Source organism: Medicago truncatula, chromosome 6, assembly GCF_003473485.1.
Source record: "Medicago truncatula cultivar Jemalong A17 chromosome 6, MtrunA17r5.0-ANR, whole genome shotgun sequence".
Lineage (NCBI taxonomy): Eukaryota > Viridiplantae > Streptophyta > Magnoliopsida > Fabales > Fabaceae > Medicago > Medicago truncatula.
This window is the reverse complement of record NC_053047.1, coordinates 40132913-40155972: the sequence shown is the minus strand read 5'-3', so window position 1 is coordinate 40155972 and position 23060 is coordinate 40132913. Positions and strand designations below refer to the sequence as shown.

Below are 23060 nucleotides of genomic sequence, written 5' to 3'. Positions count from 1 at the left end.
TTTTGTTTCCATCCGTATTATATGAACCAAGACCAATATACTATTTTAAGTATATGTATGTATTCACAGCATATATATTGCTATAACTCCTTTTCTCATGATCTTGGCAAGGGGGGGATATAGGGTGGGATACATGTGTATAGCCATCCTTGCTACAAATAAAAGAAAACACATTCCAAAATCAAGAGACCTTGATATCAAGGACATGCATTTTATGGACCTACTGTTCATATTCACGTGGTTTTAATGAAATCAACCGATGTAATATGAATCATATGATTATATGTCAACTTTATTAGTAAAAATAAAATAAAATCAACATTATCAGTTTTTTTTTTTTTTTTTTTTTGTGTGTAGAAACTTTATCAGTCATTTGAAATAATAAATGTTTTACCAAAATAATAAATTTATTAATATTGGAAGACGTTTATTTGCTCATCAATCATTTCTTTTTCAAATTTTTATTTCTATGAGTGTAAATAAATATTTGTTGAGATCCACAGGATTCAAGGTGTCATGTCTGCCTCCATTTGGTACCTACTCATCCGTCTCGAGATTGTTCAGATGGTTAATGCTCGAAAGAGCTCTTATGTTTGCTGCTTGTTCAGGAAGCTGTTGGCACGTAGATTATGTTACCGTGTTGGCGGTCGATCCATACCCATGTATGTATCCCTAATTGTTCCATGTTGAGATGTTTACTCTTCATTTTTTTGTAATCTAATTTCGCGTCCATACGCGGGTTCATTGGGTTGCGCTCGTGATGAGTGTTTACTTGTTAAGATTGATTAGGGTTGTTGCACTTGGTCCTGTTTACCACGTTATATCTGGGTCAGGTCTAATACATCCCCATCCCCAGTCTCTATATCTCTTTCTTTTTATTTATATATTTTATCTTTTGTCTAAATAAAAAAATATTTTAAAAATACTGATTAACATTAAATAAGAAAACTATAGGAAAATATTTATTATATTAAAATACAAAAATCATTAAGTTTTTTACTTGTAAATAATTAAGAGTACTTTTTGTAAACAAAAGTAATTAGAAATATTAAACAAAATAAATTTAATATTTCTTAAAGAATATTCTTTTATCCTGGACAGTATATTTCGGAATCCATTTGCTGATTAGTTTGTTGCTTGCAAAGTTTTTCTTTTTATTGCATTTTATTCCTCAATAAATATGAAATTTACAAACCACTTATGATTTCTTTTTTTATAACAGCCACTTTTTTCAAGCAGTTTAGTTGTAGGGCACACATGTCTTAAACGTAGAGAAGTAGAGAATCTGAAGTTCGAATTTTAACTTTTACATATAATTGTTTTTACGGCTATCAATTTAGCTATACTTACACGACAACAACCACTTCTTTACATAGGGACGAATAAACTTCACTGGTCGATCAATGCATCACTTTTTAAACGAAATAAATTCAAGTAGTTAACGAGTTTCAATTAATGACGAATTTATTCAAAGAATTTGATTTCAAATCTTGATTAAAATTTATGACTAAGTTTTTTATTTACCTTCTAACCGAACTTCAAACTATCACGATAAATTGTAGGGTTAACACAAAAAGACGAATCGAGTCACTTTTGATGTGTAGTAGTTACACCACACGTGGCACAAGACTTGAGCATCAAAAGCTCAGCCACATAATTAATCATGCTGCTTGATGTGTGAGTGTGGTAGTATAATATTAGTACCACAAGAATGACACATCACTAAAGTTTTTTTAGGGGACAACATACAAAAACATGGTAGACAGTGAATACCAATCTCTATTTGGGATATGTAACTATCATGATAAAGTTATCAATTATATAGACACAAACAGAAACATTGAAGTGATTTGTGTCTACTACGCGTTTTGAAAGCCACAAGCACGATTGATAAATAAACTAATAGAAAAACCACAAACACACATTCACTATTAAGCAAGGGACAAGTGTCTTGGATGACACACAAGAAGCTCAATTCGAATTTTGGTAGTGATGTGTATGGTAATTACAAAGACCTTAATTACTAATTTATGTTATTATTGTGTGGTTGAAAATATTAATGATTTTGTGGAGCCCCAAAAATTACATTGTAGTACAACTATTGTCTAGGAAAAACATATTTCACTCATTTATGCCATTGTAGTTAGTCTTGGACATCTGATATAATTGGACGATTTATATTTAGAGATGTAATAAAATTAAATTTAGTGAAGTTGAAATATAAACCGAAGTGCGACGTTGAACTAAACATAATTTGAAAATATGTTTATAGTGGACGTTCATTGTTTATAAGCTGATTTTGTAAGGGTTTAGTTGGGTGCAACTCAAATTTAAGGTAGTTTTTGAACCAATCTAAAATTTATTAGGCCATTTGCTATCAAAGTATATGGTTCATGCTTTAAATGTCATATCCAATGCATGAAAATGGTGTGATCAAATATGACATAAAAATTAATTTAGAGAGGATGGACGGTCCTCACCTTACAAACTATTTTGTAAATGTTCACTTTAGCCCGATCCTAATTTTAAGACCATTCAATCTTCAATCGAATGACCAACATAATCCATCTAAGAATATTTTAATTGGTTAGGGTTGAATTCAATGTGTCGTTCTTATTGGTTGTATTAATTATCCTATAGGGGCTGATTCACTTGGATCGACTGAGTTAGGTTTTATGTTCCCCCTTTTATATATTTTTTCTCTTCTTTTAATAATATATATGAGCATTTAACAAAAGATTTAGGGGAGTTTCTACGGTACACCCTTAAATTAAGGTGTACCAGTACACCTATTTCATAATTCAATAAGTTAACAATCATTTTTATGTAATAAAGAGATGTCTATCGACTTTTATATTTTAAAAAATATCATTTCATAAGAAAAAACATCATTTCATCATTTATAAGAATCATACTAATTTTTTTAACATTTTATCCAAAAAAATAATCAATATTCAATAATGAGTATTAAAAATTAAAAAAATTTGAATTTTGATTTGCCGACACTTTTGAAAAATAAAATATAATTATTATAATTGTAACTAATAGAAAATATATTTTTTCTAAGAAAAATATATTCATTAAACTATTCATTTAATATATGGATGTACCGGTACACTCAATTTTTTTGAATGTACCATAGAAATTGTCAAGATTTAGAGTGGATTACCAAATTAGTTGGACATCCTGTTATTTGCTCTTAATTTATAAAAAATAAAAATAAATAAACGTCAAAAATTTTTAATGATGTTCAAACTCACTTCATCTTTGTCTTTTGTTCCTGGAAATATTAGCCTATAAGTAATGTACATGTTGTGAAAGGTGGGGTGTTTAAAACCTAAATCATATGGCCAAAGTATTTTTGAAAAAGATTAGAATGATTAGTCTTATTGCTTCCAACTTTCTCATGTTGACTCATAACTATGTTAAAATCACCAAAAAAGCAGCCAATTTAAAGTAAGATTTTCATCATAAAGAGTATTAATAAGGTTACATGTTTTTTATTTTTGATGATGAAAGGGAAATACATAAGTAACATTAGCCCTCCAAATATTATTAGTATTATCATTGATATTGCTATGGTTATTATCACTAGAAGTAATGTAGCAGTCAATATAATTTTTATTATAACTAAATATAATGGTTTAAATTTACATTAGAGGTCCAAAAGAATGATTAACCTCAGACCTTACCACCACCCCCTAGTAGCACAATCAATGATATGATGATTTTCGATAAGCTTTGTTTGCATTAGAAAAATCATATCTCAATTATGGGATAGAATGAGCCATCTGCAAAGATCCTTGTTGAATTGGTTTTTCATGTATAAATTTCCCAACTAGCCTGTTACTGCATTCTTTTGGGCTTCTTGAACATCACTTTCTTCCACAGAAAAAAAAATCATCATCTTCCTCAGTATTCTAAAACCGTGTTTGTGTATTATGTGATGTTTTCGCATTCGATTCTTTTCTAATTCACTGTGCATGTGATCAAGGCCTTTAAGCAAATATAGAATGCTTTGTATTCTGCTTCTGTTTCTTGGATTCACCAAACAATGATTCAATTGATGTAAGTGAAAAAAACAATCCATAATCCTTGCAAGATGTAAGTGTGATGCTGCTAGAAACTGGCACTGAACAGAAACAGATTGCACCACACAAATACTTAATTGATGGCAATATTACAATACATTACGCATAATCTGATCCAAAAAAACCACAAAATCTGATCCAATTTATCGTAATTGATTAGTTAAAATGTTGGTTAACTGTATTATTTAACACAGAAAAAAAAATCATTGGCTTATCAAATTATATACCGAGCTATGATAATGATTCAACAAAAGGCCCCCGTATGACCGATACTTGGAAAACAACAATTAGGATAAAACTCTACTTCAAGAAAGAAAAAAAAAACAGTTGGATAAAACTATTTTTTACTTCCTCTATTAACCTTTACGGGTAACCAAAACGGAAGATTAAACAAAGAGAATTCACCTTTTAAAATAAATAAGTGAGATGTTGGGATTCGAACCCCTGCTCCAACATATAATAATGCACTGTTTTTGTCAACTGAATTATCACTTAGACATGTGTCATTAGTTTTATAACAAAAAGTAATCCTAGCAAAATAATAAATTAATCAAAGAGAGATGGAGCAAAGCTCCTTACAAGATTGTAAAAGAAACTAAAAATGTACCAGCAGAGTAATAATTCCTCAATTACAATCACGGAAGTAATCTTTGTAAAATAAAGGCTTAATTGATCTGCTGGTCCTGTAACTTATTTCTTTTATTCAGTTTGGTTCCATAAATCTTAACTTTCTCAAACACGTCCCTTAACTTATTTCTTTTATTCAATTTGGTCCAATTTTGATAATTTTAATCCCCTAAAAAAAGTGACCGTTGGATTACGGAGGTCTATAAGATTTTACAGTGTATCACCAACACCTAATTTATTTACTTTCTTCTTCTTCATCACTAAACCCAGCAAATTTGATCATCTTCATAAAAAAAAAATCCAGAAAAAAAAATCCAAAAAAAATAAAAATTAAATCCAATTTTATTATTTCTAATCCATCAATCTTTAAATCATCAATAAATTAAAAAACCATTTCTTTCTCCACTACGTTAATCTTAGATCCCTAATTCCCAATTTTGAAACCCAAATCCATTTCTTCCTCTATTACAACCACCAACAACATACAATTATGGAAGTTGTGTCTCTTCTCACTTTAAACCCAATCACTCTCCCAGTACTCACAAAATTCCCGACTGTCACCAACATATATTATGTTAAAAAAAACATCATGTTTAATATGCTTTCCATTTCAATGGGTGTTTTTGTTGCCGCTTATGGTGAAGTTAGGTTATTTAAAATCTTGTTTGTTCATTGGATACTTGTTGGGAAAACATATGTTTTGACAATGAATGTTGCTGGTGTTGTTAAAGAAGAGGATTTTTGTGATTTCTCAAAATTGTGTTTTTGTGATTTCTGTGATTTTATTGTTTCTCCTGTTGTGGTGTGTTTCAACTCAAATCTCAACTCACCACATATTTAAAATAAATTGAAGCTTATTGAAGTCAATTGAGGTTGTTGTTGTTGTTGAATATGAAGTCTGAAGTCCACTCCCTCTTCTTCCTTCTTCATTTTGTTTCTTCTTCTTGCATGTCCTACCTACACTAATTGAAGCTGGAAAAAATCAATTGAAGTTGTTGCTGTTATTTCTGAGTTAAGTTGTACTTGTTTTGCTTTTTGGATTCTATAAATTGAAATGGGTTAAATCGAAAGTGGTGATGGATGCTTCTCAACCATCATCTTCGTCGAATTCGATTTTGAGATTGTATGGTGTTGATGAAATTTTGAAGTCGGATTTGATTTTGAACTTCGATGGGAAAATGATGGTTAAATCGAATTGAGTTTGCAGGTTGGGTGTTTAGGTCTGTTAGTTAAAAAATTTTAGATCATCGAATTGATTTTGAAAATTTCTGTTAGTTTGCAACTTGGTGGTGTTGTTTGGATTGGAACATTGGAGATGATAAATGGTTTTTGTTTTAACAATGTTGAATGTTAAAGTTGTTGTTGGAATATGGTGACGGTGAGTGAGTGATTATGGGTATGGTTTTTTCCTGGTTTTTATTGATGAACATTGATGAAGGATGAATGTAGATGAAGATGAGGGAAGAAGAAGAAAGTAAATAAGTTAGGTGTTGGTGGTACACTATAAAATTTGATAGACCTCCGTAATCCAACGGTCTCTTTTTTTAGGGGATTAAAATTATCAAAATTGGACCAAATTGAATAAAAGAAATAAGTTAAGAGACGTATTTGAGAAATGTAAGATTTATAGGACCAAACTGAATAAAAGAAATAAGTTAAGGGACCGACAGATCAATTAAACCTAAAATAAATTAAGCGAAGAGGGATGGATCAAAGCACCTTACTAGACTATAACAAAAAAAGAAAAATGTATTAATTTAAAGAAATCTCAAATGAGAGAGAATCTTTCCTTACTTGGTAGACCTCCGAGAAAAACCACATGAATTCTCATATATACCTCATTCACACTATTATACTCTCCCTTTAACCTCAATTCCCACTTTGTTAGCTTGATTCTATAGAAAAATAATAGAGTGCATTGTCTCAAGAGTATCATTAAATTCAGGTAGTGGTAGGCCTCCATGATTACCAAATATTCTTTGAATCATGTCTATCAATTCTTGATGCGTTAATTTAAGGTTTTCTTTAATACACTCTACAAATACATTGATAAACAAATAACCCAAAGAACCTTCGGTTGACAATTCATCCAGTTGGGATGATGTGAACAACACAACTTTGCCGTGGGCTAGTTCTATAAACCCCCCTTTGAAAAATGCATCAATAATGAAAGTTGTCTTGACCCCATCGGCCATTTCGTCTAAGGCATCTATAAATAAATTCATAACTTGCACAAGTCACGTCGCAAATTGATAGAATTAATATATGCATGCATTAAGAGTTGAAAATAAAATTAATATATGCATGAGACGTGCTGTAAAAGTTACCATGTAGAGGAGTTCCACCGGCTGCAATAAGGTAATTTTGTCATTCTTCTTGACAATTTCCAATTACACAAAAGAAAAAAAATTAAAGTATTACCCGGCTTTAATATTCGAATTAACTGAGTTAATTTTTCAAATATTTTCTTAACATCAATATGAAAATAAGGTCCTTCATCGTTTATGTCTTGCCAATAATCAATGTCTTCATTTTTAAATTCAAAGGTTATTAGCAATTCTCTTATCTTCTCGGAATACGTGTTAGTTGTAGGTTATCGGTATCGTAAATTGATTATTAGAGCTCTCTTTGTAAAATTATTGATGTATAAATGAGTTTGATTGTGTACCAAAATTTGTCCGTAACGACTATTTTTTTTACATGAATTTTTTTCAAATGAATTTGATCGTGTACAAAAATCTGTATTTTTTTTCCGAAACATTTTTTTTGACATTTTTTTAACAATCATACTCATTTGTACATCAATAATTCTATAAAGAGAGTTTTAATAATCAATTTATAATACCGAGAACCTACAATTAACACATATTCCGAGAAGATATGAAAATTGCTAATAACCTTTGGATTTAAAAATGAAGACATTGATTATTAGCAAGACAGAAACGATGAAGGACCTGATTTTTGTATTGATGCTAAGAAAATATATGAAAGATTAACTCAGTTAATTCGAATATCAAAGTCGGGTGATACTTTAGTTTTTTTTACTTCAGCATACATGGAAATTATAAAAAAAAAAAAAAGGGCAAAGTTACCTTGTTGCAGCTGGTGGAACTCCTCTACATGGCAATTTTTACAACACGTCTCATGCATATATTAATTTTATTTATTTGCAACTCTCAATGCATGCATATATTAAGCCTATTAATTTGCGATGTGACTTGTGCAGGTTATGAATTTAAAGATGCCTAAGACGAAATGGTTGATGGGTCAAGACAACTTTCATTATTGATGTTTGTTTCAGAGGGGAATTTATACTAAGCTTGCGGCAAAGTTGTGTTGTTCACAAACATCATCTCAATTGGATGAACTTTCAACCAAAAGTTCTTTGGGTTCTGTGTTTACCAATGTATTTATAGATTGTGTTAAAAAAAACCCTAAAATAATGCATTAAGAATTGATAGACATGATCCAAAGAATATTTAGAAATCATGAGGTCTGCCACTACCCAAACTTAATTCTACTCCTAAGACAAGACATTCTATTATTTTTCAATAGAATTAAGCTAACAGAGTGGAAAAATGAAGTTAAAGGGAGATTGTAATCGTGTGAAGAAGGTATAAGAATTCATATGATTTTTTTGGAAGGTCTAACTAAGCAAGGAAAGATTATCTCTTTCGGGATTTCCTTAAACTGATACATTTTTCTTTTGTTATAATCTTGTTGGTTTATGTAATCTTGTTGGCTCATCAAAAGACCTGCAACATATATAAAGAATTTGTCATTGACAGATAATTAAATTATTAACATAACGTTGAGTTATACTCCCTCCGTTTTAAAATGTAAGCAAAATTTATTTTTTAGGTTCATTCATTTAATGATATATGTGGTTCATATTATGAACCACATACATTATTAAATGAATGATCCTAAAAAGTGAATTTTACTTATATTTTAAAACGGAGGGAGTATAAATTATAAAGACATATATCAAGAGATAAATCATTTTAAAGTGAAATCCTTATAGCAATACTTATGTTATCATAAAAACTCAAATCAGAAAAAGTGATCAAATCAATAACTCTTGTCTCCCCGTGCGTATCTATGTCCTATATATTGGAAATTGAATATATATGTAAGTTGAGTGAAATCTAAATTTAAATCCCAAATAACTGAATGATATATTGTAGCAATCATATAATTAATATCTTTATGTTCCAAAGTATATGAGCAAAACGGATAAATTTTTATGTTCCAAAGTGCAAAAGAAAAGCATATGAGTACTATTAAAAAAAAGCTTTGATTAAGCAGAAAATGTTATGATGGTTTAAAGTTCTTGGAAGGAGGTATATAAACTGTATTAACTAAAAACCTTTGATAGTCTCTACCAAAAAAAAAATCCTTCGATAGTAACAAATTATAACAAAAGCATTCACTGAGATCATTAGGCATGAAACCTATTTTTTTAATCCTTTAATGTGAATGAAATATCAGAAACATATTTCTCAAACATGTCACCGTTTGACACTTTTTTTTTTTTTTTGAAGGACCCGTTTGACACATTATTCTTTTCCTTTAATTTTATTTTATATATTTTTTTAATATAAGGTAATTATTATTTTACAAAAAAAAAATAAAAATGCGTGCCTTTAACACCAAAATGTTGAAACCCATGTACACAAAAGAACACACATGTCATATGGTTATTATTTTCAAATTTTATTCTCTAGGTTTAAGTTTAGACAATCAACAAAAAGGGGAAAAATTAATAGACACAAAAGATCAAATTATTATTTGTAGGAAATCAAACATGCATTTGGTTAGTGTACCAAATCTTAAACGAAATGAAGAACTCCCAATAATAAAAATAAAAAAGAGGAAAACGAAAAAAGATGTTAGGTTACATCTTAGATTTTGAAATAGTTAAGAGAAAGCAAAAAGTAGGAAGAAAATTAGTGATGAAGGAAAGAAGGATACCTATGATTTTGATGTAAAAATGGGGGTAGTAAGTGACCTGTAGAGAGAGAAGCTGATAAATAGAGAGTGAGGGATTGAAGCTGAGATAGAGGGAATATGATGAGAGAGAGAGAGAGAGGTTGAAAGTGAATTTTGAAGTTGGAGGTGTTTGTTTATAATAGGGGAAGGAGGATAGGTAAGCCTATAGGGGAAGTTGGTGTGAAATGTAATGAAGCTTGAAAGCTGAAACAACCTTTTATTTGAAACCAAAGTACAGCTCTACCAGCAACAACTTAGCAGTAAATAAAGTATAACGAGTCTTTGTAAATCAATGTCTTGATGAGAAAGCATTCAAATCCCTCAACTAACTTAAACTTCAAAACACTTTACTTCTCCCTTCATATTGATTACCTCCAACAGAACAAAATAGAATCTTCAGGTTCTGAAATCCTATTTAAGAATACTAAAAAAAAAACCTCCAAGTTTTTTTTTCCATCAAGAACTAGGGCAATTCAAAGCAACTTTAATGTGTTGGACAGTCTCACCAATAAGTCCATTATTATTGTTATCAAGTTGGTTTCCATCAGAAGTAATTGTGAAAAATGAGGGGGAATGTGGGAAGTATCTTCACCACTTATTGCTACATTCATAGAAGTTAATTCAATTGGACAATAGACAACAATTGAATCTGATGAGTCCACACAGCTTTCTTGAAGTATCAACATGTTGTTCTGACTAGTGTTTTTATTTAAAAAAAAAAAAAAAATCACAAAAATACTGGCTCAGAAACTAAGAGAGAATCCACTCTCTAACTCTCAAATGAGAAACTCAAGTTTTATATATTTCAAATTGTGGTAATACATGAAGGAAGTGGCCTTATTTATAGCAATCCTAGAGGCCATATGGTAGCTGAAATAGTGCTGATAATTAATATATCAATGGAAACACAATCTAGTAAATGTCAAACATGGTGGCTTGTTGGCCTTATTGTCAATAGTAGGGTGGTGGAATTGGAAAGCTAGCATATAGGGTGGTGGCTGCAAAGTCTATGCCATATTAATGTCTTACTCTGTATCATCCTCCCCGGGTTGAACAGAACTCGCCCTCGAGTTCATATCTGGTTCGTCATCCAGATATGGTGAAAGATCGGCAACATTGAAGGTTGCTGAGACACCATAGGTTCCTGGCAATTCTACCTTGTAAGCATTGTCGTTGATTTTTTGAACTATTTTGAAGGGACCATCAGCTCTTGGTGACAACTTGGCATTTGGTTGTTTGGGAAATCGTTCTTTGCGCAAATGTATCCATACCAAATCTCCAACTTTAAAGATTTGTTGCTTTCTGTGCTTGTCACGATTAGTTTTGTATCTTGAATTTTGCTTGATTATCCGTTGTCGAACCTGTTCATGCAGTTTCTTGATCTCTTTTGCTCTACTTTCTGCATCTGCACTAAACTGATGTTTATCTGATGATGGAGTCAAGTCTAACGGACTGTGTGGTCGAGTTCCGTATGCTACTTCAAAAGGACATTTTCCAGTTGCTTGATTAGTTGAATTATTGTATGCAAATTCAACTTGTGCCAATATGAGATCCCACTGTTTTAAATTTTTACCGACAAAGCTCCGAAGTAGGTTTCCCAAAATCCTGTTAACAGCTTCAGTTTGTCCATCTGTTTGGGGGTGACTAGCACTACTAAACTGAAGTTTAGTACCCATCTTCTTCCATAAGGTTCTCCAAAAATGACTTAAGAATTTAACATCCCTATCAGAAGTGATGGTTTTTGGAATTCCATGAAGACGAACTATTTCCTTAAAGTATAAGTCAGCAACTTGAACGGCATCATTAGTCTTCTGGCATGGGATGAAATGAGCCATATTTGAAAATATGTCCACAACTACCATCACAGAATCTTTCTGGCGTTGTGTCCGAGGCAATCCAAGGACAAAATCCATGCTAACATCTTCCCAAGTTGCTTATGGAACAGGGAGTGTCATGTAAAAACCAGTGTTTTGGCTTTTGGCCTTGGCCAAATGGCAGACTCGACATCTTTGAATATGTTTGTAGACATCTCTTTCAAGTCTTGGCCAATAGAAATTTTCTTTCACTAAAGCAACAATTTTATCTCGTCCAAAATGACCTGTTAATCCTCCATCATGGGCTTCCCAAATAATGGCTTCACGTAGAGAGCACTGAGGAATACATAAGGTTTTTCCTTTGAACAAAAATCCCTCATGTCTGTAGTAGTCCTGAGAGGATTGTGAATCAGTGGCATTCCAAAACTTTTGAAAATCTGGATCATCTTTGTATAACTCTTTGACTGTCTCAAATCCAATAACTTTCATTTGCATAGTGGCAAGTAGGGTATGACGCCTGCTAAGAGCATCTGCAACAACATTTTGAACTCCCGCCTTATGTTTTAGTAAGAACGGATAAGCTTGTAAAAACTCACTCCAAGCGGCATACCTGCGATTGATCTTTTGTTGAGAATTCAAATGCTTGAGGGCTTCATGATCAGAATAAAGAATAAAATTCTTTATTCAACAAGTAATGACTCCAATGTTGCAAGGCTCGGACAATGGCATAAAATTCTTTATCATATGTTGAGTATCTAAGTTTACCATTGTTGAGCTTTTCACTAAAGAAGGATATAGGATGACCTTCTTGACATAAAACCGCACCAATTCCTGAATTGGAAGCGTCACAACTTACTTCGAACACCTGGTCAAAGTTAGGAAGGGCTAGCACTGGTGTTTCAGTTAAAAGTTGTTTTAGGTGGTCAAAACTCTTTTGTGCTTGCTCGATCCATTGTAACTTATCTCCCTTTATGCAATCTGTAAGCGGGGCAGCAACAGAGCTAAAGTTCTTGATGAACCTTCTATAAAATGAAGCTAATCCATGGAAACTTCTCACATCATGAATTGACTTTGGAATAGGCCAACTATTGATAGCCTCAACCTTGTTGGGGTCAACTCGAATACCTTCAGCGGTGATTATGTAACCCAGAAAAGTAACCTCATTGGTTAGGAAAGAACATTTCTTCAAATTTGCATAGAGTTTTTGTTCGCGAAGAGTTTGTAGCACTTGTCGAAGCTGCTCTAAGTGTTCCTCTTTGTGTTTGATGTAGATCAAGATATCGTCAAAGTATACAACTACAAATTTGCCAATGAATGGTCGAAGTACTTGATTCATTAGACGTATGAAGGTACTTGGAGCATTAGATAACCCAAAGGGCATCACTGTCCATTCATATAAACCATCTCTTGTTTTGAATGCAGTCTTCCATTCATCTCCTGGCCTAAGCCTAATTTGATGGTATCCACTTCGAAGATCAATCTTTGAAAAGATGGTGGCACCATGCAACTGATCTAATAAATCATCAAGTCTAGGTATCGGAAATCGATACTTGATGGTAATCTTGTTGACAGCTCGACTATCAACACGCATTCTCCAGCTTCCATCCTTTTTGGGTACTAAAACTGCAGGAACAGCACAAGGGCTAACACTTTCCTGTATTAGTCCTTTTTTCAGCAATTCTTCAACTTGACGTGTGATTTCAGCATGCTCTTGTGGACTCATTCTATAAGCTGGTCTATTAGGAATGACAGCTCCAGGAATAAAGTCAATAGCATGTTGAATGTCTCGCATCGGCGGCAATCCTTGTGGAACGTCTTCTGGTACTATATCTGGGAATTCACTGAGCATTTGTTCAATTTCTACTGGAAGGACAGTTTCTGCATTTTCTTCGAACATTAGAATAAAGCTCATGGTTTGGACTTCGTCCACAGCTTCTTTGAACTGAGTCTTAGTGATTAAAGACACTAATGGCTTGGACTCATTTTTGTTTTTATCAAGTCCACTCGGTGGTAATGGAGTTAACTTGATTTTTACTCCATCTTTGACAAAGGAGTAGGTGTTGGCATAACAATCATGATGGGCATGACGATCGTATTGTCAGGGTCTTCCAAGGAGAAGATGACAGGCATCCATTGGGACGACATCACACCAAACTTGATCTTGATACTTCTGACCAATGGAAAAACTCACAAGGCAACGCTTCGTAACCTTCACTTCACTACCTTTGTTGAGCCATTGTAGTTTGTAAGGATGAGGATGACTTTGTGTTGGCATCTCTAACTTATCTACCATGTAGTTCGACACCACATTTTCACAACTACCACTATCTATTATAACATCACAAACTTTTCCAGCAGTGGTGCAACGAGTATGGAAAATGTTTTTCCTCAACCAATGCTCTTCTTGAGCTGACATCGCGTGTAGGCTTCGTCTGATCACTAGAGACTCGCCATATCAGCAACAATGAGCTCTTCATCATAAATTGGCTCTAACACTTCTTCTTTTTCTGCTTCATCTCGGTTTGTTTCCTCATCAACATCTTCATAAGCTTCTCCTTTGATGATGTTGATGGTTCTTCGTGTTGGACAATTTGAAGCTGTATGTCCAAAACCTTGACATTTGAAACACTTGGTAGCTTTGGGTTTATTTTCTGTAGTGGGTTTAGGAGAAGGTTTTGTATAAGTACTGGACTGATCGTTGTCTGTTTTGCGGGGATAAGAAGAATTCTCAGTGGAGGAAAAATTCCTATAAGAATGCTTCTTCGGTAAATGTTTCTCCACTCGCATGGCCAAACGAACAACATCGTCTAATGACCAGTATTGTTGGAGCTGAACTGGATGAGCAACGTCAGTGTTTAATCCACCAAGGTAACGAGCTATTGTCTGATCCTCCCTTTCATGAATGTCGCACTTCATCATTAACTTCTCAAATTCTCTAGTGTATTCTTCTACAGACAAGTTTTTTTGACGAAGGTTCTGTAGTTGAATAAAACTATCTTGATAATAGTGAGAAGGCAAGAAATTTTTGCTTAGTTCTCGACGCATTTTCTCCCAAATCTTGATCTTGCTTTTTCCTTCACGGGCTCGCTTCATTTTTAGATTTTCCCACCAGATGGAAGCATGCTTCTTTAATTTGACAGCAATGATCTTGACTTTCTTTTCTTCAAGTATCTCTTTATACTCGTTCAACAGTTTGGAGCCAATCAACGAACTCATCTGGATGTAGCTTTCCTTCAAAATCAGGAATATCTACCTTGATGTCGTTGTCTCTGAATGATTGTCTTTGTGGACGACGACTTCTTAATGATGATGATTCGCTACTTGATTCATCAACGTCTGATTGCATGTGTTGGGCTTCCAATTGTGCTTGTTGTGCATTTACAGTTTCTTGTAACTGTTGGATTTGTCTTCTCATTTCTTCCATTTGAATATCCCTAAGTGTTTGGTCGTTTTTTCTTGGAGGCATATTTTTATTTTTTATTTTTAAAGGGTGAAATGAGTATAAGTACTATAAAATAGAATAATTCTTTTCTGATGTGGAAGATCAGATTAAACTGCAACCACGGAGCATAATAGGAATTGTCTATTATAATAGCACTAAAAAGGAAGGATTTCCTGAAAATTCCCAATTTTTGAACAAGGGTAAAATTGTAAATCCATAAAGAATAGGAGAAAATTTGCAATTTCAAAAAGTACAGAGGTAATTCTGCAATTTTTGAAAGTTGAGGGGCAATTTTATAATTTCAGAAAGTTTTGGGGCAAATCTGAAATTTCGAAAAGGTTTTGGGGCAAATTTGTAATTTCTGAAAATTTTGGGTGACTGGATGATGACGTGGCACTGAGTGACACGTGGCAGGGATGTGGAGGCTGACTTGTCGATGACTGGACAGGCTAGTGGTGATGTGTCATGTTGACACGTGGCGGTAAGTTATTGGTTGGAAGTGACACGTGTTGGAACAAAATGTGTTTCACAATGAACCTTATTAAGTTTTGATGATAACAATGTTGGAACAAAATGTGTTTCACAATGAACCTTATTAAGTTTTGATGATAACAAGGTATTAAAAATTGTCAATTGGTTATTACTAATAATTGTTCAAGTGTACAGGACCAAAGACTACTCAAGTTATTTCAATAGGTCTTGGAAGAACAATGGAAAGAAAAAGAAATTCTGAACATCTGAAGAAAACTGCTCCTGAAGCTGAAGTGCTTCTGAAGAGATGACGTCATCAGAAGCAGAAGGTCATCAGAAGCAAAAGTTTTCATCAGAAGCAATATCTTCACCAGAAGCTACGTTTGATCCTTTAATCAAACTGAAGATTCAAAGTAGCTGATTCTCAAAGAAGAACGAAGAATTGAAAGGGAGGTATCAACGGATATATGGATAGCACTGAGCACTTGTCTCTCATTAATAGAGTTGACAAAGTACAAATGTACAACCACTACCTCCACTACTCTGTTTTCTGTCTACGCTACAAGACAAAACAACAGCCATGCCTGCAGAATTTGTACACTCAAGATGGGAATGAATTTGAAGCTTATTCTTCAAAGGACTACACCCAAATCAGGCAAAGGATCACTGGTGGATAATCAAAGGATTTCAAACGACTCTTTAGACGTGCTGATTATCTCAACGTCTCTTTCACGCCTCTATATAAAGGAGTGAAGACTTGAAGATTGTAGATAGAGATACATAAGTTCAAAAGCGCCAAAACTCTGTCAATTTGATTCTACAAAGCACACTGAATTTCTGCACTGATTTGATACATCTTAGAAATTCAAAGTCTAGAGTCTTTTCTGTATTGTATTGTGAACACCACTGATTGTATATCAAGTGTTCAATTCAAACTCAATTCTCTGTATTTTTGTTTGATTAGAAGTCTCTTGCCTGCGTGCTTGAGCATTAGAAGTCTCTTGCTTAGTGCTTGAGCATTGGAAGACTCTTGCGTGTGTGCTTGAGCATTTTTGTGAAGTCTCATACTTAGAAAGTATTGAGCAGTTGTAATCTTTGTGATTATAGTGAAATCTCCTTGGAAGTGCAAGGGGGACTGGACTACTTCCGTGTTGTGGAAGGAACCAGGATAACTGCTTGTGTCTTTGTCTTTCTTTTCTCTGCTCTGTTCTTTTCCGCTGCAATCTGACTCTGATCATTTCATCAGAAGCAATCAAACTGCTTCTGAAGTTTTATCAGAAGAAGTATTTTTAAGAGAAAAAGAAAACACAATTCAACCCCCCCCCCTTCTTGTGTTTTTCACCTTCAATTGGTATCAGAGCTTGCTCTGTTATCACAGCACTTAACCGTGTTACAGTTCAAGATCTATTAGAAAAACATGTCTGGAGATGAGGAATCAGTTACTACAAAATACACAAGTGTCAAGCATGACTATGATACTGCTGACAAGAAAACAGACTCTGGAAAAGCTCCAAAGTTTAATGGAGATCCAGAAGAGTTTTCATGGTGGAAAACTAATATGTACAGCTTTATCATGGGATTGGATGAAGAGCTATGGGATATACTGGAAGATGGAGTTGATGATCTGGATATGGATGAAGAAGGAGCTGCTATAGACAGAAGAATACATACTCCTGCTCAGAAGAAGCTTTATAAGAAACACCACAAGATAAGAGGAATCATTGTGGCTTCTATACCTCGCACCGAATACATGAAAATGAGTGACAAATCTACTGCGAAGGCTATGTTTGCTTCTCTATGTGCAAACTTTGAAGGCAGCAAGAAAGTAAAAGAGGCTAAAGCTTTGATGCTAGTTCATCAGTATGAACTTTTCAGAATGAAGGATGGTGAGAGTATAGAAGAAATGTACTCAAGATTTCAAACTTTAGTTTCTGGATTGCAAATACTGAAGAAAAGCTATGTTGCTTCTGATCATGTTAGTAAGATTTTGAGAAGCTTACCTTCAAGATGGAGACCCAAAGTAACTGCTATTGAGGAAGCTAAGGATCTAAATACTTTAAGTGTTGAAGATCTTGTTAGCTCACTCAAAGTGCATGAAATGAGTTTAAATGAGCATGAAACCTCTAAGAGTAAATCCATTGCTTTACCATCTAAAGGAAAGATCTCAAAATCTTCCAAAGCCTACAAAGCCAGTGAATCTGAAGAAGAATCACCTGATGGAGATTCTGATGAAGATCAATCTGTAAAAATGGCTATGCTGTCCAACAAGCTTGAGTATCTGGCAAGGAAGCAGAAGAAATTTTTAAGCAAGAGAGGTAGCTACAAGAACTCCAAGAAAGAAGATCAGAAGGGATGCTTCAATTGTAAGAAGCCTGGTCATTTCATTGCTGATTGCCCTGATCTTCAGAAGGAGAAGTTTAAAGGCAAATCCAAGAAATCAAGCTTCAATTCCAGTAAATTCAGAAAGCAAATCAAAAAGAGCTTGATGGCGACCTGGGAAGATTTGGATAGTGAATCTGGTTCTGATAAAGAAGAAGCTGATGATGATGCTAAGGCAGCCATGGGGTTAGTGGCAACAGTATCATCAGAAGCAGTATCAGAAGCTGAATCAGATTCAGAAGATGAAAATGAGGTATATTCCAAAATCCCTAGACAAGAACTTGTTGATTCTCTAAAAGAACTTTTATCACTGTTTGAACACAGAACCAATGAGTTGACAGATTTAAAAGAAAAATATGTTGATTTGATGAAACAACAAAAGTCAACTCTATTGGAACTGAAAGCTTCTGAAGAAGAACTCAAAGGGTTTAACCTCATATCAACAACATATGAAGATAGACTCAAGAGCCTTTGTCAGAAGCTACAAGAAAAATGTGATAAAGGTTCAGGCAATAAACATGAGATTGCCTTGGATGATTTTATTATGGCTGGAATAGACAGAAGCAAAGTTGCTTCTATGATCTACAGCACATACAAGAACAAAGGCAAAGGGATTGGATATTCTGAGGAGAAATCCAAAGAATACAGTCTCAAGAGCTACTGTGATTGTATCAAGGATGGATTGAAATCCACCTTTGTGCCTGAAGGTACAAATGCTATAACTGCTGTTCAGTCAAAACCTGAAACTTCAGGTTCACAGGCTAAGATCACATCAAAGCCAGAGAATCTTAAGATCAAGGTAATGACAAAATCTGATCCTAAGAGTCAAAAGATTAAAATTCTGAAAAGATCAGAACCTGTTCATCAGAATCTGATTAAACCAGAATCTAAAATTCCAAAACAAAAGGATCAGAAGAACAAAGCAGCTACTGCTTCTGAGAAAACAATACCAACAGGTGTCAAACCTAAAGTATTGAATGATCAGAAGCCACTCAGCATTCACCCTAAGGTACAAGGGAGGAAAAGTAAAACCTCCAAAACTAACCCAAAAGGACCCATGAAGATATGGGTACCTAAATCTGAATTGGCCAAAAATGCAGGTGTGCCTAAGGGCAAGAGAGAAACAAAGGTCATGGTACCTAGACAGCGGATGTTCAAGGCACATGACTGGAGAGAAAGCTTTGTTCCTTACCCTTACAATGAAAGATGGAGGAGAAGTGAAGTTTGGTGGCAACCAAACTGGAAAGATCATTGGTACAGGTACTATTGGTAATTCCTCCATCTCAATTAATAATGTGTGGCTAGTAGATGGTCTGAAGCATAACCTATTGAGCATTAGTCAATTTTGTGACAATGGGTATGATGTAACGTTCAGTAAGACCAACTGCACACTAGTCAACAAGGATGACAAATCCATTACATTCAAGGGAAAGAGAGTTGAGAATGTCTATAAAATAAATTTCTCTGATCTGGCTGATCAGAAGGTAGTTTGCCTTCTGTCAATGAATGATAAAAAATGGGTATGGCATAAAAGGTTGGGACATGCTAATTGGAGATTAATTTCTAAAATTAGCAAGTTACAACTGGTCAAAGGATTGCCTAACATTGATTATCATTCAGATGCACTTTGTGGTGCATGTCAGAAAGGGAAAATTGTGAAAAGTTCTTTCAAATCTAAAGACATTGTATCAACCTCCAGACCCTTAGAATTACTCCATATTGATCTTTTTGGTCCAGTTAACACTGCATCTTTATATGGAAGTAAATATGGATTAGTCATTGTTGATGATTACAGCAGATGGACTTGGGTAAAATTCATTAAAAGTAAAGACTATGCATGTGAAGTGTTTAGCAGCTTCTGCACTCAAATACAATCTGAAAAAGAATTGAAAATTTTGAAAGTCAGAAGTGATCATGGTGGAGAATTTGAAAATGAGCCATTTGAACTTTTTTGTGAAAAACATGGGATTCTCCATGAGTTTTCTTCTCCTAGAACTCCACAACAAAATGGGGTTGTAGAAAGAAAGAACAGAACCTTACAAGAAATGGCCAGAACCATGATCCATGAAAACAACTTAGCTAAACATTTTTGGGCAGAAGCAGTCAATACTTCATGTTATATTCAAAATAGGATCTATATCAGACCTATGTTGGAGAAAACAGCATATGAACTCTTTAAAGGAAGAAGACCCAATATCTCTTACTTTCATCAGTTTGGATGTACTTGTTACATCTTAAACACTAAAGACTATCTGAAGAAATTTGATGCCAAGGCTCAAAGAGGAATCTTTTTAGGTTACTCTGAAAGGTCAAAGGCATACAGAGTGTATAATTCAGAAACACAATGTGTTGAAGAATCTATGCATGTAAAATTTGATGATAGAGAGCCTGGAAGTAAAACTTCAGAGCAAAGTGAAAGTAATGCAGGTACAACTGATTCTGAAGATGCATCAGAATCTGATCAACCTTCTGATTCTGAAAAGTATACAGAGGTTGAATCTAGTCCAGAAGCTGAAATCACTCCAGAAGCTGAGTCTAATTCAGAAGCAGAACCTAGTCCAAAAGTACAGAATGAAAGTGCTTCTGAGATCTTTCAAGATAACACTCAGCAGGTTATTCAACCTAAATTCAAGCACAAATCTTCACATCCTGAGGAGCTAATCATTGGAAGCAAAGATAGTCCTAGAAGAACAAGATCACATTTTAGACAAGAAGAGTCATTAATAGGACTGCTTTCAATAATTGAGCCTAAAACTGTTGAAGAAGCTCTCTCAGATGATGGATGGATATTAGCTATGCAAGAAGAGCTAAATCAATTCCAAAGGAATGATGTGTGGGATCTGGTACCCAAACCTTTTCAGAAGAACATTATTGGAACAAAATGGGTATTCAGAAACAAGCTGAATGAACAAGGAGAAGTAACCAGAAACAAAGCCAGACTTGTTGCTCAAGGCTACAGTCAACAAGAAGGCATTGATTACACTGAAACATTTGCTCCAGTTGCAAGATTGGAAGCAATCAGGTTACTTCTATCCTACGCAATTAATCATGGCATAATATTATATCAAATGGATGTCAAAAGTGCCTTTCTTAATGGTGTCATTGAAGAAGAAGTGTATGTTAAACAACCTCCTGGGTTTGAGGATCTTAAGCATCCTGACCATGTTTATAAACTTAAGAAATCACTATATGGCTTGAAACAAGCTCCCAGAGCTTGGTATGATAGACTAAGTAATTTCTTAATTAAAAATGATTTTGAAAGAGGACAAGTTGACACAACACTCTTCAGAAGGACTCTTAAGAAAGATATTTTGATTGTGCAAATATATGTTGATGATATAATATTTGGTTCTACTAATGCATCTCTTTGCAAAGAATTTTCTAAGTTAATGCAGGATGAATTTGAAATGAGTATGATGGGAGAACTGAAATTCTTTCTTGGAATTCAAATCAACCAAAGTAAAGAAGGAGTATATGTTCATCAAACAAAATATACAAAGGAGCTTCTGAAGAAGTTCAAGCTAGAAGATTGTAAAGTGATGAACACTCCAATGCATCCAACCTGCACCTTAAGCAAAGAAGATACTGGAACAGTAGTAGACCAGAAGCTATACAGAGGTATGATTGGTTCTCTGTTATACCTCACTGCATCTAGACCTGATATTTTATTCAGTGTATGCTTGTGTGCAAGATTTCAATCAGATCCTAGAGAATCTCATTTAACTGCAGTTAAGAGAATCTTCAGGTATCTGAAAGGAACAACTAATCTTGGACTCCTGTATAGGAAATCCCTAGATTATAAGTTGATTGGATTCTGTGATGCTGATTATGCTGGTGATAGGATTGAAAGAAAATCAACCAGTGGAAATTGTCAATTCCTGGGAGAGAATCTGATATCCTGGGCAAGCAAAAGACAAGCAACTATTGCTATGTCTACAGCAGAAGCAGAATACATTTCAGCTGCAAGTTGTTGCACACAACTACTTTGGATGAAACATCAGTTGGAAGATTATCAGATTAATGCTAACAGTATTCCCATTTACTGTGATAATACTGCTGTTATTTGTTTGTCAAAGAATCCAATTCTACATTCAAGAGCCAAGCATATTGAAATCAAACACCATTTTATCAGAGACTATGTTCAAAAAGGGATTTTAGATATACAATTCATTGATACTGAACATCAATGGGCTGATATATTTACAAAACCTTTGTCTGTTGAAAGATTTGATTTTATTAAGAAAAATTTGAACATGCATTTTGTGTCTGATTGAAAAATTGCTTGCCTCTGAATAAGAAGTTTGGTTCTGAAGTTTATTCAGAAGCATTTTGGTTCATCAGAAGCTCTTAACTGAGGTTCTGAGGAAAATGTGCTTCTGAAGATGACGTCAGCACTAAAACTTCAGAAGTGTTATTCTTGGCTTCTGAATAGCTTGGTTAGTGGGAACGTTGGCAGTTACTTTATGTAACAGCTGTCCCATTACCCAAAAGGTAGTTTTCTGAAGAGTCTCTGACGTGGTCTATTTGTATTGGAGTATAACAAAAAGGGCAATGATGTTTTATTTGCTTTTTAACATACTTACACGCGCCCCCAATTTGTCATTAATGCTGTGTTTGTTTGTCCCTTCTGAATTACAAACGTTTTAATAAAAACACTAAGTCAATTCACACACTTCTCACTTCACAACAAACACTTTCTATTTTCTTCTCAACCCTCTGCGAAAGTAAGCGCATTCACTCAACTTCTCAAAACACCTTAGAACCCTAAATCTACTTCAAATCAATGGCATCTTCAAGTTCTGCTGGTGATTCTTCATCAAATATGGATATAGATACTCCAGCATATGAGATCAAAGGAAGAACTATGTCTATTGAGGAATGGGAGTTAATCATTCAAGCGGAAAATCCAGTGGATTTCACTTCTCTAACTCACCATGGGTGCGACTTGGTAAGATTCTACAAGAAGCAGAAGCTGATGAGTTACTTCAGTCTTCTCAATGGTCCTATTTACGAAGTGCTGGTCAGACAATTCTGGGTAAGAGCTTCAGTGTTTGACAAAGTTGCTGCTAAACAGGAAGAAGCTCAGATGATTCTGATTGATCCTTCTTTGGAGGGAAAAACCAGAGAAGAAATGGGTCTACTCGCCTTCACTGGGACTGAGATTAGATCAAACGTCATGGGCATTCCTGTAACAATCAATGAGCATGTGATTGCTCAATCCATGAGAAGGGATGCTGCTGGGAC

At 34.3% G+C, this 23060-nt stretch overlaps 2 protein-coding genes across 2 annotated transcripts; both read right to left on the bottom strand.

Moving 5' to 3' along the window:
* Window positions 1-11644: 11644 nt before the first annotated feature.
* LOC120576120 (uncharacterized) lies at window positions 11645-12019 on the bottom strand. Its single transcript, XM_039827122.1, has one exon. The coding sequence runs from the start codon at window positions 12017-12019 to the stop codon at window positions 11645-11647; it is 375 nt and encodes a 124-aa protein (XP_039683056.1).
* A 1930-nt stretch (window positions 12020-13949) lies between these two features.
* Window positions 13950-15117, bottom strand: LOC120580852 (uncharacterized). Its single transcript, XM_039835023.1, has one exon. It carries the CDS (start codon window positions 14738-14740, stop codon window positions 13964-13966), a length of 777 nt encoding a protein of 258 aa, XP_039690957.1. The 5' UTR covers window positions 14741-15117; the 3' UTR covers window positions 13950-13963.
* Between the last annotated feature and the right edge of the window lie 7943 nt (window positions 15118-23060).